The sequence below is a fragment of the Rhamphochromis longiceps genome, linkage group LG19, assembly GCF_057381845.1.
Source record: "Rhamphochromis longiceps isolate RC_006_pf linkage group LG19, R_longiceps_female_GT1.1, whole genome shotgun sequence".
Classification (NCBI taxonomy): domain Eukaryota; kingdom Metazoa; phylum Chordata; class Actinopteri; order Cichliformes; family Cichlidae; genus Rhamphochromis; species Rhamphochromis longiceps.
Window position 1 is genome coordinate 7,365,032 of NC_140575.1, and position 16,953 is coordinate 7,381,984.

The 16,953-nt window shown below is 42.3% G+C and overlaps 1 protein-coding gene across 4 annotated transcripts in view; it reads right to left on the reverse strand.

Annotated features, from left to right (window-relative positions):
* The window catches only part of esr2b (estrogen receptor 2b), a 73,903-nt gene that overhangs the window by 28,154 nt on the left and 28,796 nt on the right, over window positions 1-16,953 (reverse strand). For all 4 annotated transcript variants that reach the window (XM_085392063.1, XM_085392064.1, XM_085392062.1 and 1 more), the window contains 4 exons: window positions 16,130-16,486; window positions 11,434-11,572; window positions 9,047-9,180; window positions 3,313-3,496 (listed from right to left, as the gene is read on the reverse strand). In XM_085392063.1, coding sequence (XP_085248189.1) covers window positions 3,313-3,496; window positions 9,047-9,180; window positions 11,434-11,572; window positions 16,130-16,486 — 814 coding nt within the window. The remainder of the gene's footprint in view (window positions 1-3,312; window positions 3,497-9,046; window positions 9,181-11,433; window positions 11,573-16,129; window positions 16,487-16,953) is intronic.

Below are 16,953 nucleotides of genomic sequence, written 5' to 3' on the forward strand. Positions count from 1 at the left end.
TAATTGTTGTATTGATGTATAGCAACTTGAAATGCTCCCAAAAATGGCACCACACCATGTAAAAATATAATATAAGCTCTGGCGGACTTGGTTCTATGGTAGGTCTTAAAGGGTTAACACATAGTGAGTGAGAAAGGTGACTGGAAAGGAAAAACTCAATGCATCATGGGAATCCCCCGGCAGCCTACGTCTATTGCAGCATAACTAAGGGAGGAATCAGGGTCACCTGGTCCAGCCCTAACTATATGCTTTAGCAAAAAGGAAAGTTTTAAGCCTAATCTTAAAAGTAGAGATAGTGTCTGTCTCCCGAATCCAAACTGGAAGCTGGTTCCACAGAAGAGGGGCCTGAAAACTGAAGGCTCTCCCTCCATTCTACTTTTAAATACTGTAGGAACAACAAGTAGGCCTGCAGAGCGAGAGCGAAGTGCTCTAATAGGGTGATATGGTACTACAAGGTCATTAAGATAAGATGGGGCCTGATTATTTAAGACCTTGTATGTGAGGAGCAGGATTTTGAATTCAATTCTGGATTTAACAGGAAGCCAATGAAGGGAAGCCAAAACAGGAGAAATATGCTCTCTCTTTCTAGTCCCTGTCAGGACTCTTGCTGCAGCATTTTGGATTAGCTGAAGGCTTTTCAGTGAGTTTTTTGGACATCCTGATAATAATGAATTACAGTAGTCCAGCCTGGAAGTAATAAATGCATGAACTAGTTTTTCAGCGTCACTCTGAGACAGGATATTTCTAATTTTAGAGATGTTGCGCAAATGGAAGAACGCAGTCTTACATATTTGTTTAATATGTGCGTTGAAGGACATATCCTGGTCAAAAATGACTCCAAGGTTCCTCACAGCGTTACTGGAGGCCAAGGTAATGCCATCCACAGTAAGAATCTGGTTAGATACCATATTTCTAAGCTTGTCAGGGCCGAGTACAATAACCTCAGTTTTATCTGAATTAAGAAGCAGAAAGTTAGCGGCCATCCAGGTCTTTATGTCTTTAAGACATTCCTGCAGTTTAACTAATTGGTGTGTGTTATCTGGCTTCATGGACAGATAGAGCTGGGTGTCATCAGCATAGCAGTGAAAATGTATGCTATGTCTTCAAATGATGCTGCCTAAGGGAAGCATGTATAATGTAAACAGAATTGGTCCTAGCACTGAACCCTGTGTAACTCCATAATTAACCTCAGCGTGTGAAGAGGACTCTCCATTTACATGCACAAATTGGAGTCTATTAGATAGATATGATACAAACCACTGCAGTGCAGTACCTGTAATACCTACAGCATGTTCTAATTGCTCTAATAGGATATTATGGTCGACAGTATCGAACGCTGCACTAAGGTCTAGCAGGACAAGCACAGAGATGAGTTCACTGTCAGAGGCCATAAGAAGATCATTTGTAACCCTCACTAAAGCTGTTTCTGTGCTGTGATGAGCTCTGAAACCTGACTGAAACTCTTCCAATAAGCCATTCCTCTGCAGATGATCTGTTAGCTGTTTGACAACTACTCTTTCAAGGATTTTTGATAGGAAAGGAAGGTTGGAGATTGGCCTATAATTAGTTAAGACTGCTGGGTCTAGAGATGGCTTTTTGAGTAAAGGTTTAACTACAGCCAGCTTGAAGGCCTGTGGTACATAGCCGATCATTAGAGATAGGTTGATCATATTTAAGATCGAAGAATTAATTAATGGCAGGACTTCTTTGAGCAGTTTTGTAGGAATGGGGTCTAAAAGACACGTTGATGGTTTGGAGGAAGTAATTATTGAAGTTAACTCAGAAAGATCAATTGGAGAAAAAGAGTCTAACTTAACATCAATGGTACTAAGAGTAGCTGTAGATAATATTACATCTGTGGGATGATTATTGGTAATTTTTCCTCTAATGATAAAAATTTTATTTGTGAAGAAGTTCATGAAGTCATTACTAGTTAACGTTAAAGGGATGGTTGGCTCAAAAGAGCTCTGACTTTTTGTCAGCCTGGCTACAGTGCTGAAGAGAAACCTGGGGGGCATCCATGTGGATGCTACTTTGACACGTACCACCTACCTAAGCATTGCTGCAGACCAAGCACACCCTTTCATGGTAACGGTATTCCCTGATTGCTGTGGCCTTTTTCAGCAGGATAATGCGCTCGGCCACAAGGCAAAAAATAGTACAGGAATAGTTTGAGGAGCACAACATTTAGTTTGAGGTGTTGACTTTCCCAGATCTCAATCCAATCAAGCATTTGTGGGATCTGCTGGACAAACACATCTGATCCACCGAGACCCCACCTCACATCTTAGAGCAGAGGTCCCCAGCCCCCGGGCCATGGACCGGTACCGGTCCGTGAGTCGTTTGGTACAGGACCACCAGAGTTGAGGCTCGGGTGTGAAATTTATGGTTTTCAGGGTTTTTATCGTTAACTCTGTTTCCCTGGGTCTTTTCCCGTGTCTTATGAATAAATCATCTTTTTTTTGGTACCAGTACTGGTTTTACTTTGTTGTATTTATCCGCGACACCTTAAAGGCCGGTCCGTGAAAATATTGTCGGACATAAACCGGTCCGTGGCGCAAAAAAGGTTGGGGACCGCTGCTCTTAGAGGACTTAAAGGATCTATTTCTAGCATCTTGGTATCAGATACCACAGGACACCTTCAGTGGTCTAGTGTTTTGGCAGCAAAAAGGGGACCAACACAATATTAAGCAGGTGGTCATAATGTTATGCCTGGCTGGTCAAATATTTGTTCTGTCTCTAAATCCATGGCTGTGATGAATATTTACATAAAGTTTGTGTAGAAAATGAGATGTTACAGGTAAACACAAAACATCAATGCAACAAATGCAGGATTTTGCAGAAGCTTTCAGTCTACTGTTAAAGTTATTATCACCGAACATGAGGAGGAAGTTCCAGTGTGCACAATGCATGCAGACATTTCTTCATTTTAGCCATGTATTCTCTGTAAATGATCCTCTATTTTATTAGCACACGCCTACTTGTGGTTTAATGTAGCTGAGATATTAATGCCAGTCATCTTTATTAAATTCTGCATATAGCACTTCTGGGGGATAAACTGAACCTGGTATGTCTGAGATGTAAAAACAAAAATAAACCAATATAAAACAGACCTTATTTTGTTATTATTAAATTTAAGAGACTTGCTTCACAAACATTGTAAAGTGTCTGTGGTGAACACTTGATTGGAAAAGTTAGTAAGTCTTTTTACTTAATTTCATGCAAAAATATGTTTTTGTGCACATGCTTGCTGAGCATTACTGTGAGCATGTGAGGAAATCAGACATAATACTCCCTCCGTTCTGTGTGTACCTGACGTGCCGGATGTGGGAGAGCAGCATGGTGAGATGGCCAAGGCGCAGAGTCTGCTGCTGGGTGGATAGGCCCAGTTTGGAGATGGCCCAGACCAGCGCATCGATCACAGAATCCAGGAGATGCAGCAGTTTGTTTCTGCTTTCCAGCTCTTCTGGAGTCTGCGGGGAGCTCGTGCACAGACCTGTGAAAAACAGCACAGCTACGTGTCATTACTGAGACCACTGATCCTTTTTTAAAGACGTGCCCTTTAGTTACACACGACCATAAAAGTTTAGATGCTGTTTGAGACGTAAATAGAAGCAGAATTCAATAACATACACATCATTTATACTCTATATACTTATAGAGAAAACATATGAATAGGTTAAAACTGAGAAATCAGATGTGGCACGTTTGAATTTGACAACAGCAATATATTTAAAATTGCTGGGACAGCAACATATTTTTGTCATTGCATTACAACAACACTGCAAAAGTGTGCAACTCATCATATTTCCCATTTCATAATGCAACAAATGTTTTAACTGGGTCACTGGTCTGGATTGCAAGCTGTCCAGTACTGAATATCTTAGCTTTCTTGAGTGAGTACATGTACTGTCACAATTATACCTAGGATAATGTTCATTCAGCATTCAGCACTAACCCGTTTGTAAAAACTGATCTGTACCGTCTGAATCCTATTGATACTATATATACTCCCTGACCTGCACTCAATCTACAGCAGGCGGTGCTGGACCAAGGCCAGGAAGATCGTGAAGGACCTCAGCCATCCCAACAACAGACTGTTCTCTCTGTTGAGGTCAGGAAAGCGATTCCGCTCCCTGAAGACCAACACAGAGAGACTGAGGAGGAGCTTCTTCCCGCAGGCGATACGGTCTCTCAATCACACCACCACACAGTACTGACCCACACATATGGTTCTTACACACACACTGGACTTTCTGGACATTGTTTTTGCACAACACTGGTCACTATATTCTTCATTTCCAGTTAATACTTGTACAGCTGCTGTTATTGTGTATATATTTATTTATATTTAGATTTCTTCATACATTCTTATATAGTTCTATATTGTGTATTGTGTATTTTGTTGTACAGTTATTTTATTTTCAACTTTAATTTATATATTTTATCTTATTCTTCCCAGTTAAATTTACCCTTCATTCTAATTTGTGTTGTACAGTTATTTCATTTTTAACCTTAATTTATATTTTATTCCTTCCTAGTTAAATTTACCCTTTTTAATTTTTCATATTTATTTCCTATCTTATTCATAGCCTTTCCTTTTTTGTTTTCTTTAGGTCACGAGCAGTTGTCCAAGCATTTCACTACATATCGTACTGTGTATGACTGTGTACGTGACAAATAAAATTTGAATTTGAATTTGAATTTATATTATCCTCACCTCTTTGCATATAATCATTATTACTGAGCTCTGGCTCTCATCCATAGTGTGTCTTTGCACTGTTTCCCTGCTTCACGCCCAATTTGTGGTGGCAGATGGCCACCCCAAGCCTGAGCCCCCTGAGCCTGGTTCTGCTGGAAGTTTCTTCCTGCTAAAAGAGAGTTTTTCCTTCCCACTGTCACCAAGTGCTCACTCGTAGGGGGCCATGTGATTGTTGGGGATTTCTCTGCAGTAAAGTAGGATCTTTACCTTACAATATAAAGAACCTTGAGGTGACTGTTGATGTTGTGATTTGGACATTTGATCTTGTTAGTTATTTATCTACACTGTCTTTCACATGCTGGTGAACCCTCAACTCATCTTTACTCCAGGACTAGTACTCAGCCTGTGCGATCATTTCTTTGCAATCAGCCATTTAACATGTTCTTTTTAAGCATACCTTCTGTTGCCTTGCCCATCATTATGTGTACCAGAATTAATGCACTTAAAAAACATCACATCTTACTTAATAATCTATACATATCATTTCCCTGATTATATTCAAGCATATATGCACACACACACCTCAAATCAAATCACTTTTTTTTTTTTTATTGTCACATCACATGTGCAGGCACACTGGCACAGCACATGCGAGTGAAATTCTTGTGTGCGAGCCCCACAAGCAACAGAGATGTGCAAACACAACAACACAAACGAGCAAAATACAAGAATGGCCAACCTGAAACTAATAAATATATGTACAATATATAATAGTGTATGCATTTCTGGATGTGTATACTAAATATTTTCCTACGTGTGTGTGTGTGTGTGTGTGTGTGTGTGTGTGTGTGTGTGTGTGTGTGTGTATACACATTTTTACAAATTAAATAGTAAAAAAATAAAATAAAATAATAATAATAATAATAATAATAATAAAATATATAAAATATACAGAGTTGAATATGTGCAAAACAAGTGGCATTTATATACAGTGTGGAGTGCATAATGTTGAAGTTCCAGTAGTGAAGCTGAGGTGTCTATGACGTGTTCAGCAGTCTGATGGCCTGGTGGAAGAAGCTGCCTCTCAGTCTGCTGGTACGGGACCGGATGCTGCAGAACCTCCTTCCTGATGGAAGCAGTCTGAACAGTTTATGGCTGGGGTGACTGGAGTCCTTGATGATCCTCCCCGCTTTCCTCAGGCACCGCTTCCTGTAGATGTCTTGGAGGGAGGGAAGCTCACCTCCAATTATCCGTTCAGAGCACCGCACTACTCGCTGGAGAGCTTTGCAGTTGTAGGCGGTGCTGTTGCCATACCAGGTGGTGATGCATCCAGTGAGGATGCTCTCAATGGCACAGTGATAGAAGGTCCTGAGGATGCGGGGGCTCATGCCGAATCTTTTCAGTCTCCTGAGAAAGAAGAGGCGCTGCTGGGCCTTCTTCACTGTTTTGTTTGTGTGTACTGACCACGTAAGATCCTCAGCCAGATGTACGCCAAGGAACCGGAAGCTGCTCACTCTCTCCACAGCAGCGCCGTTGATGGTGATGGGGGTGTGTACTTCTCTGCACCTCCGGAAGTCCACTATCAACTCCTTTGTCTTTGCGACGTTGAGGGTGAGATGGTTGTCTTGACACCAGTGGGTCAGGGCGCTGACCTCCTCCCTGTAAGCCGTCTCATCACCGTTGGTGATAAGACCCACCACTGTAGTGTCGTCCGCAAACTTCACAATGATGTTGGAGCTGTTAGTGGCTGTGCAGTCGTAGGTGTAGAGTGAGTACAGGAGAGGGCTCAGTACACACCCCTGTGGAGCACCAGTGTTCAGTGTGATGGGGGATGAGGTGATGCTGCCCAGTCTGACCACCTGGCGTCTGTCAGACAGGAAGCTAAGGATCCAGCTGCAGAGGGAGCTGCTCAGTCCTAGATCCTGCAGTTTCCTGTCCAGCTTCGAGGGAACGATGGTATTGAATGCTGAGCTGTAATCTACAAACAGCATCCTCACATACGTGTCTCTCTTCTCCAGGTGTGACAGGGCAGTGTGTAGTGTCAGGGCTATGGCATCATCAGTGGACCTGTTGTGGCGGTATGCAAACTGTAGAGGGTCCAGTGAGTCGGGTAGTGCAGAGCAGATGAAGTCCCTGACCAGCTTCTCGAAGCATTTGCTTACGATGGGGGTCAGGGCTACAGGTCGCCAGTCGTTCAATGAGGAGATGGTGGAGGATTTGGGTACAGGGACGATGGTGGCCATTTTGAAGCAGGCTGGGACTACAGACAGAGAGAGGGAAAGGTTGAAGATGTGCGTGAACACTCCAGCCAGCTGAGCCGCGCATGACCTGAGGACGCGGCCGGGAATCCCGTCCGGACCAGTAGCTTTGCGTGCGTTCACCTTCCTGAAGCACTTCCGCACATCCTCCTCAGACACAGTGTGCGCACTGACGTCATCCGCGGTGCGCACACTGTCCGGTCTCATGGTGTTCGCTGTGTCGAATCTAGCGTAGAATACGTTTAGATCCTCACACAGAGAGGCCGTGGTCTGCGGTGTGCTGGTTTTCCCTCTAAAGTCTGTGATCGTGTTTAGTCCCTGCCACATACTCCGAGGGTTGTCAAACTGTTGTTCCACCCTGTCCCTGTACTCACGTTTGGCTGCTTTGATCGTCTTCCGGGACCATGGAACCATGGAATCTGTGAGTGTATAAACTTCTTGACTTGCAGGGAAATAATAATAAAGCTTAAATTAGATCCAGCCATTGCAACTGAAAACATGGTTTCGACAACAGTGATAGACTGACACTGACAAAACATTCCAAGATTAATAATAGCCTGGTAATAATCCACTCATTATCTCATCTTTGAATAAAACACGTAACCTGGTGTTCTTTGGTATAAATTGTTGCATGACATTCTACATCCTGATTCAGGACTCTGTAACCAATTTAACCTAAGCTGTGACATTTATGAGTTCGTACAGTTTCTTCAGTCAGGCCATCTGGCTCATCAAAGAGCCCGAATGACATCATGACGGACGCTCTTGATGAAAAACTAGAGGATGGAAGAGAGAAGGAGCTGTAGATCAACTAGTGTCCGCCCACCACCAAGACAGAGGATGGATGGAGCAGCTCAGTTACAACTTTCCATCTGTCAAGATTCATTAATCTTCTCGACTCCTTCTTTTCCTTGACTTTTCAGACTTGCTTTCGCTTCTTGCACAATTTGCCCTTTTTTTTTTACTCCAGCTGCAGTGGAGCAGAGTTAAAAGAGAGAACATAGTCTGGCAGAGGATCTTATGTGTGCGTGAGGGAGGAAACTTTGTTAAACATGTGGAGAGGTCGGTCACCTGGATGGAACCTGCCTGCAGCGTCTGTTGGAGGTGGTTTGTAGAGGACACTGTGACCACTGGAAAAACATTAAAGGTGAAAAAACGAAAGCCGCCCTGCAATAAGGTCCAAATTCACAGGTCACTTCATTATCAAACCTTCTTCAAATAACATCTGCCAATGCAACTTCTGTGGGACGGTCACCGTCATGTTGATTTTAAAAGCCACATCAAGGACTGGTGTAGTGTAACTCTGCTCTACAACGCTTTAAGGGGGTTATTTATTGTACGAGACGTTGGGAAATTTCTATGAACCTTAAACAAATGAAATGCTAGGAAACTTCAGAGGACTGTGAGTGTACTCTTCTCCCATGACCAAAATAAATAAATAAACAAACCAATAAATTATTTCGTAATCTAGAAATCTGGACACTGAACTGTACGTGTTGTTCCTGGCTTGGGAATGCCTCAGGATTGCCCTGGATAAGCTGGAGGAAGGGGCTAGGAAGAGGGAAGTCTGGGCCTCTCTGCTCAGGCTCCTGCTCCTACAACCCAGCCACAGATAATCAGAAGAAAAAGGATGGATGAATGGAAAATTAGAAGCACAAGACTGCATCATCAAGACTGGAAATCAGCCATTTCAAGGAGTAGTGAAGAAACGAAAATCATAGCAGGAAAATAACTATGATTTATGTTTCTTTAATAATAACTGGGTCTGATGGGTACTAGAGAGTATTGCTTTGACAGTCAAACGTTTGGGTGTAAGTTAAGAAGCACACTTTAAACAGATACTGACATGTGTAGTCTTTAGTTTGGTACTTTTATACTCACTAAAAAACCTTTACTTGAAGTATGAGTACCCCAAAAGTGTGTGTGTGTGCACATGTGTGAGGGATTATGTCAGAACTAAAAAGAACAAAAAACCAAAAACACCACAAATAGCGCACTGATTGGATGAGGTGGAACAGCGTATTTGCTTATTGAAACCTCATTCCAAAATTCATCCTGTGGTTTTATGTGTGTCAGTAACACTCACTGGAGTTGAGGAGGATCATGGCCTTCAGGCAGACGTACTCCTCTCTCTGCAGCTTCAGCTCACGGAACCGAGAGGTGGCTGCCAGCAGCATGTCGAAAATCTCCATGATGCCCTCCACACACTGTCCCTCCTCCCTAAACAGACAGAAAGAGAAGAAGTGAAGAAAAACAAGATGGAGTGGAGTGAACAAAAAGATAAGAAAGGGGAAAGAGGCAGCAACGAGAACCAAGATAAACTGAACATGCTGAAAGAAATTTCTATTACTTTGTGCGTCCCATTTATATCAACTCTTGTAGGCTAAAAAAGTTTATTATGGTGCCTGAAAACCATAATAATATGATGGAAAATTAAAAAAAAAAATCTATTTCAGCTGCAATTTTGATGAACCAGAGGATTGCAGTGTCAGCACACAAGTGCTAGTGGTACATTTTAAGACATTTTAGCCTGGTGGCAGTTGTGCCCTGCAACCTGCTTTGCAACCCACTTCTTCCATTCCCTGCTATATATGACTTACTCAGTGTCATAAATCAGAAAGGGCTTAGAGGTTCCAGAACAGAGCTTTACCTTTTGACATAATAAAACAAACTATAGTCATGAATGGGAAAATTGGGTATTAAAACCTCATCAGCTAACAACTTCCTATTGGTAATCCACATATTAGCAACCATCCATGAAGAAATTCAAGCCAAATACTGATGAATGTGTAAGAGAGAGCAGAAAGAGGTCAGAAAAGCAGAAAGAAAGACTTGATAAGACAAAATAAATTAGAAAATGATTCAATGGGCCGGTGGATGGATTTGCATCCAGGATGTTATCCTCATCTTTCCAAGGAGAAAGGCTGACAGGAACCTTACAGAGAAAAATAAGGCCGTGTTATGAAAACACATCAAGGCTAGCCTAAGCCTATAGTGATAGTTTCCGTGGCAGTGAAGAAAGAAAGGTCAAACACTGAACTCAACCCACCATTTCCCTCGTATAAATTTGCTCCTACCCTCAGCTCCTTCTGCATTTGCCTTTTTCACAAAAAATGTAGCATTTAGCTGTCTGACTACATACTGCTTCAAAGTCCTTAACAAAAATAAGGGAATTACATACACAAGAAAGTGGGACAAAGGGGAAAACTCAGGGTAAACAGCAATTGGTAAAGTCCTGTGAGACTAAACAAGAGATGAAACATTTTATAGCATCTACAGCATGCAGTCTGAAATATGATGGCCTCCATATGATGGAGTCTAAAATGTACAAGTTATCAGAACTTAGTGGCTCTGCTGCATTATCAACTTTAAAAAACTAAAGTCTGAAGTCTATTTTTGTCTTTTGAGAATTTTTGCCCTTTAGCAAAAAATATGACGAACTTTCCCTAACCCATCCCAGTTTATAATCTAACAAGTTCTGAATGTTGCACAAGGTCAGTGTCCACAGCAGAAATATATGTGCCAGTTTGTTTGACATCTGCATCAAGGAGAAATTCTTCAGAAATGCAATTATTTGTATCCTGTAGGCACCATGATTGTGGTCAACCCGCTCACTGGATTTTGGTGCATGTACTTTGTGTGAAAGTGAAAATCTGTGAAGGGAGAGAAGCAGCTAGGTCCCAGCACACCAGTGACATGAGTGGATCAGACACAGCGTGGGAGGTATAGCTGGGTCGGTGGTGGGTTGCAAAGTGGCATGCAGTTCACAGCAACAGTAGGTATTGTTGAGAAACTTAAAGAGCCTCATATAAGATTTGCCATGCTGAGAACACTGTTGAAAACCTTTCTCCAAGTTTAGCCATTAGGATATCCCTGCTGCCCAATTACAGTGTGTTTACTACGAATACAAAGGCTATTCAGCATTGGCAGATACAAACAACAGTTCTCTGGACAAATTCGAAGGTCGGTGTGGAAGGGAACAGCAGGAGATAAAAGACTGCGTTGGCAGTCCAGAGAAATCTCAGATGAATCTGGAACAAATGTTCGTGATGTGTATGTGTGTTGTGGATGACCTGTTTTATCGTGTGATGTCAATTTGTCATCATTGTGAAAAAACCTGGGGAGCTCAAACCAGCAATAATGTTGTGGCAGTTGCAGATATTTCTTATTCAGACATATTTTACCTTTTTACATTATTTTATGTGGGTGAGACAACAAAAGCACTTAAGAACATCTCAAAAAGATCTAAACTGAGAGTATTATGACATATATCAGGAAGAAACACAGAAACAGAAGCTGTGTGGGTATTTGAGCAAACACTCTCTGTAAGCTAAAGTCTCTGTGGAATAGCAGAAACAAGTATTTGTCGCTCTGTAAACCTGCTAAACGTTAGCTGATGACCAACTTCATAAAAGATTTTCAGTGCAATGGGATCACATTAGTTTTAATGCAATAAGTGCTAATCCCTCTCACCTGCTGAGTTTGACATCTGGAGAGAAGATTAGTTTTCCAGGATGATCCACCGACCTCCACATCAAGCCCAGCATGAGGATCTCCAACCAGCAGCACTTCAGCAGGTGGATTTGGTCTGTTAGACTCAACTCTACAAAGCCTGAGGAGAGGAGAAAAAAAAGGCCTCTTTACACTTGGAAACCACCCACATTCTGCCTTCATGGAATTATGAGCACAAAACCCTAATCTATCCCAAATTGCACAATTGGAATCAGCACTTATTCACACATTCTTTTAGTTGTACGCCCAGATCCACCAGTCAAGTTGGAGCTTGATTACATGTCTGTGCAGACTAATAATAGTATGCATTACTGCAGTATGGGGTCACTTTGAGATGTATTTGTGTTTGAAAGAAAAGCAGCTTTGTTTTTATGTGAAATAACATTAAACTGATCATAAATGTTCTATATAACAATGATTCATCGGGGGAATCATTTCTTCATCACTCCTGTGTTTCATTGGCTCACTGCCTTATCCAGTGCAACATGATGTTCAACAAGACAGGAAATATGGTGAAAGAGCAGTAAAGGGTTCAGGCCAGCCTGGAATTAGACCAGAAACACTCACTGCTTGGAAGATTTTGTGGCCATCTGGTAATGTGTCTTAGCCAGCCAATCTATCAGGGCTCCCTGACCGTTGATATAGACACTGTTGCAAGGAACTTTGTTGTATGACTACATAGAGCTCTACCCAGAAACAGAGAGAAATGTACAGGGGTGGTGCAGGACATCTGTAACTTTGTAACAGACTGTTGCACAACCGGTGCCTCAGTGCCAAACATGTCAACAGACAGAGCTACTTTGATGGGGATTCTTTGATTGAATCTGGCCTCAAAAGTGGGTCAGCTAACACAGGTGACACCAGAGAGTCACATGACACTGACAGCCTTCCTGTTTTATTTATGTCTGAATGATTACAGCTCACATGTCACCACCATTCATAACTGGGGCGATCGTGGCTCAAGAGTTGGGAGTTCGCCTTGTAATCGGAAGGTTGCTGGTTCGAGCCCCGGCTCGGACAGTCTCGGTCGTTGTGTCCTTGGGCAAGACACTTCACCCGTTGCCTACTGGTGGTGGTCAGAGGGCCCGGTGGCGCCAGTGTCCGGCAGCCTCACCTCTGTCAGTGCACCCCAGGGTGGCTGTGGCTACAATGTAGCTTGCCATCACCAGTGTGTGAATGGGTGGATGACTGGATATGTAAAGTGCTTTGGGGTCCTTAGGGACTAGTAAAGCGCTATATAAATACAGGCCATTTACCATTTTAAACTTGATTTAATCCTTTAGTGCAAAAGAAAAACAGGATCAATCATGAAAAGCAACTTTATGGAAGGAACCAACACTGATACTAACATCACATCAGGCTGCTACATTTATTTGCACTCATCTGGCTTTTTTTTTTCACTATTTGCTTTTAAAAAATATTTGGACCTCTAACTTCTTTTCAGTAATTCAATTTTAAAAAGGTTTATTATGAGAAAATGAAATATGTCATTTACCAGTATTTGGATTCTTGCTAGAAGTCCCTTTGAGGCCTCTTGGGTAAGTTTCTACAACTAGATTTGCCCATTGATTGTTCCTTTGGATCACTGACTGGATATGAAGTGCATAGTATTGTCTTCAGGTGTGTCTGTAGCTATTCTGTGTGGATTACGTGGTTGCTTTAACTAAGCTACTGAAGAACAGTAAGACTTTTTACTTGAGGCTAGCTTGGCTGCGTGTACGTTGGCTTACTGTCATATGGATCTCCTTTTATTTAAGGCGCTTCTGTCCAGGTAACTGCTTTCTACTTAATGCTCTGAGAAGTCTTGCTGTACCTGCTATTGTGAAGCAGCCTCGCTACTATCATGTTTCACTGCAGGGATGGTATTAGCAGATGATGAGGAGTGCCTGGTGTTTAACAGGCAGTGCTTAGAGCAGGGGTGGCAAACATAAGACCTGGGGGCTGGAATTGCACCGGCAAAGACTCCAATCTGGCCCACTTGACAGCTTTAGAAAATGTGAATGAGTGGATAGATTTAGAACTTTGAACTGTATTTTCATAAACGTTAGAGCTTTTTCTATTGATAAATACCCCACTGCCCACTGCCACTGCCACTGGACTGAAGTATCTTCATGTCATAATATATTGTTTAGTTTTTATAAAGCTCAAGAAAACTTTCCTGTGCCTTTTACCATGCTTTAGAATAAAGGCCTGATTGACAGAGAGATGGTTTCCTACAAAGAGAAGCTGCTCTTCTAAAGCCATGCTCAAGTCTTATCTTCCTGACCCCTTTCTGCTTGGTTACTTCAGTGACAAATTGTGGCAAACTGCTGGCTTTAAATTTCATTCCATCTTAAATCAACCTGGACCTTCTCCTCAAACATCTCTGATTTGCGTAAAAACTTTTGTGGTCTAAAGTTTGGACACATGGAGTGATTTCTGTGAAATGTTTTGTTTTTGTCATGGTCTGCGGCCTGGTGCCTGAGGAGCGGATGGGATGCCCACGCCTACGGGTGTGGCCGTCATCTCCACACCTGCATCCCATCCCATTCGTCAGGAGGACTATTTAACCCCGCATGGCCGGCTGTTCCACGCCGGTCCGTTAGTCACCATTCAGCGGTAACTTGGCCCTCACGTGAAGGTGGATGTGGAATCTCTGGTTTCTTTTGAACTATGTTTATTCTTCTACTGTGTGCCCAAGTTATTGTTCGCCGTGTTTGAGCGTACACCTGCCTGTCCTGCACGCCTGGAGTTCAGATTAGCCACCGGTCATCATCTCCTCCGCCTTCCTGGAGCCCTCTCCCGCGGTCCCTCACCCCTCCCTCCAGTTCCCACGGCCCAGCCCTGATTGTAAGATAAATAGCTCTACCCCGTTGTATGCTGTTATCTCCCTGCTCCGCAGTAACTCTCTTCCCTTCTCTGTTGCAGCCTCCCACGGTCCCGATCATGGCGTTCCCAAGTTGTTATCTCCCGGTCCTTTGGTTCTAATATTAACACTGCGTGTTTTCCTTTGATCATTCCGGGACACTCTTTGAGAAATAAAAGTTATTCTGCGTGCATCCCGGCGTATTGTGCTTGCTTCTAGGTCCAGCTTGCGTGCTAGAACTACGGTTCTTGACAGTTTTACATATCGAACATTTTTCAGGATGTATAATTTTTGAAATACGGTCCATGTATCTGCCAATGAATGTAGATCCACTTTCACCATTTTTTTTTAACTTTCAAATTTGAGGAAATGTTTAAACATGAACATTTCAAAAACTCATTAAGATAAAAGGCTGGTATTTTCAGTGGCGTTTCTTACCATCAAAATGAATCATGACCTGTAATTTGGATTACAGCTGTCTTATTATTGGCTAGTTAAAATGTGAAAAAACATCATGCAGTCCTACAAATTCTGTCACGATCCTGGGTCTTAGGACCCAGTGTTTTGAGTTTTAGTTCATTTTGATGTTTATAGTATGTTAAGCTCTTTAGGTCTCCTATGTTCATTTGCTTATTAGTTCCCCCTTGTGTTTCCAACCCATGTTAAGTCTCCCCTGCTCTTCATGTGTTTCATGTCTGTGTCTTACGTTGTCAAGTTCTGGTTATCATGTCTGCGTCCCATTATGTTTCCTATTTTATTTGGAAGAGATCCTGTGCTTTTATATCATGGTTTATGTTTTGAGTCCTTTGATGTACTGTTTCTTGTTTCCCTGGATCTCAGTTATGGTTACCTTAGGTTTAGCTCTTTGGCTTTGTTATATGGCTTCCCTGTGTTCCATGTTATGTCCACTGTGATGTTTTGTACCATGTTTCAGGTTCCTATGTTCTGTCTCCCCAGTTGCTGTTAAGTTTGCGTGTTTTAGAATTCAGTCAGTGTGTTTCCTGTTTTACTTTGAAGGTCCATGCCTCATGTGAGTGTTTCTAGTTTTGCGTCTGTCTCGTCCAGCCTGATTACTCCCAGCTGTGCTCTCCTTCTGTGTTTCATTCCCTCGTTGTCCCTCTGTGTATTTAGGCTCTGTGTTTCTGTTTGTCAGTGTCGTAGTCTCCCTCATGCTGTGTGTGATTCTCCCTGTAGTTCCTGGTATACTTTATGTTTAGCTTTCCTAGTTTAGTTTAGTACTGTTTTTGTGTTTCACTTTTTGCCAGCATTAAAGCTGTGTTTTTGAGTTTACGTTTTGTCTCCGTGAGTTTGCGTTTGGGTCCTCTCCTGCCTGCCACACAGCCGAATCATGACAAATTCCCATATTTGAGGACAAATGGTAAATGGACTGGTTCTTATAGAGAGCTTTTCTACTCTATCTGAGCACTCTACACAAATAAATGCTTTCTATCTAAGATTCGCACAATCAACACGAGGTTAGTATCTTGCCCAAGAATAGACATGCAGGCTGGAGCAGACTGGGATTGACCCACCAACCTTCTGGTAGTAGGTGACCACCTGAGCTACAGCCACCCCAAACCCACTATAATAATCTCCATATTGCAAAAGATCACTACTGACAATTTCAGAATGGCAATTGAATCTTACAATATTGCAAAATAAAGAATGTAGAACATTTTTTAACACAAAATTCTTTGTAACAAAAAGAAAAAATGTATGACTGAGTAGAATTAAAGAAAAGAAAAACATTTACTTAGCAGTACTTGTGTGAAAGAGTTACATACAGACTGAACTGCGTAGCTTGGATCTTACCAGGGATCTTCTTGGCCCAGCTGATCATGAGAACCAGTTCCTTGTCTGCCAGGTTGGTGAGGGTCATCATCATGCTGGTCTCAGTGAACGGCTTTTTCAGGTCCTCCATGAGGTAGATCTCTGGCGGCTCTGCCTCCATGATTCGGGAAATGAACTCCTCTGGGTTCATGGTTGAGTGATGCGTGTGATTTGAGTGAGTGTGGACAGAGGTGTCTTCAGGTGTCCCCAGGTGAAGATGCCGTTGACCCCGAGAACCCAGTCCAACCCTTACCAAACTCTGACCTGTCGTATCCCGAGGCTGGGGTCCACCGCGACGGTGTCGAGCACCACGAAAGCCACAACGTTCACGCCTCACCCCTGGTGAATGAAGACAACAGACAGTTGCCGAATTACCTGCAACTCCTTTACACTTCGTGTGAGAAAAAGCTTGTGCTTTATGCAATAGAAGGAAATATATATTTTTAACAATCTAATAAGAACAAAAAAAAACTGGATCTATCTGAGCATTAGCAGACACTATGACCAGTCTACTGATAAGAAGAGCAAAGGCATTTATAAACACAATGTTTCATATGTCAAAGAGCAATCCCAGCTGCAGTTTAACACACCAAGGTTAGCCCAGAATCACAGAGCAGGCAACAGAATGGAATGTGCTGATCATAAGAAACACTAAAGGCCCAAAGAAACACTATTACCTATTTACATGTGTCACAGAAATAATTAAAAGTATTTAGATGATTCTTACAGTCAGTGGAAGGAAGACTTGTCCTGCGTGCTTTTCAAAAAAGCTCAAAAGGTCTAATGAGCTCACAGACCTATTAACT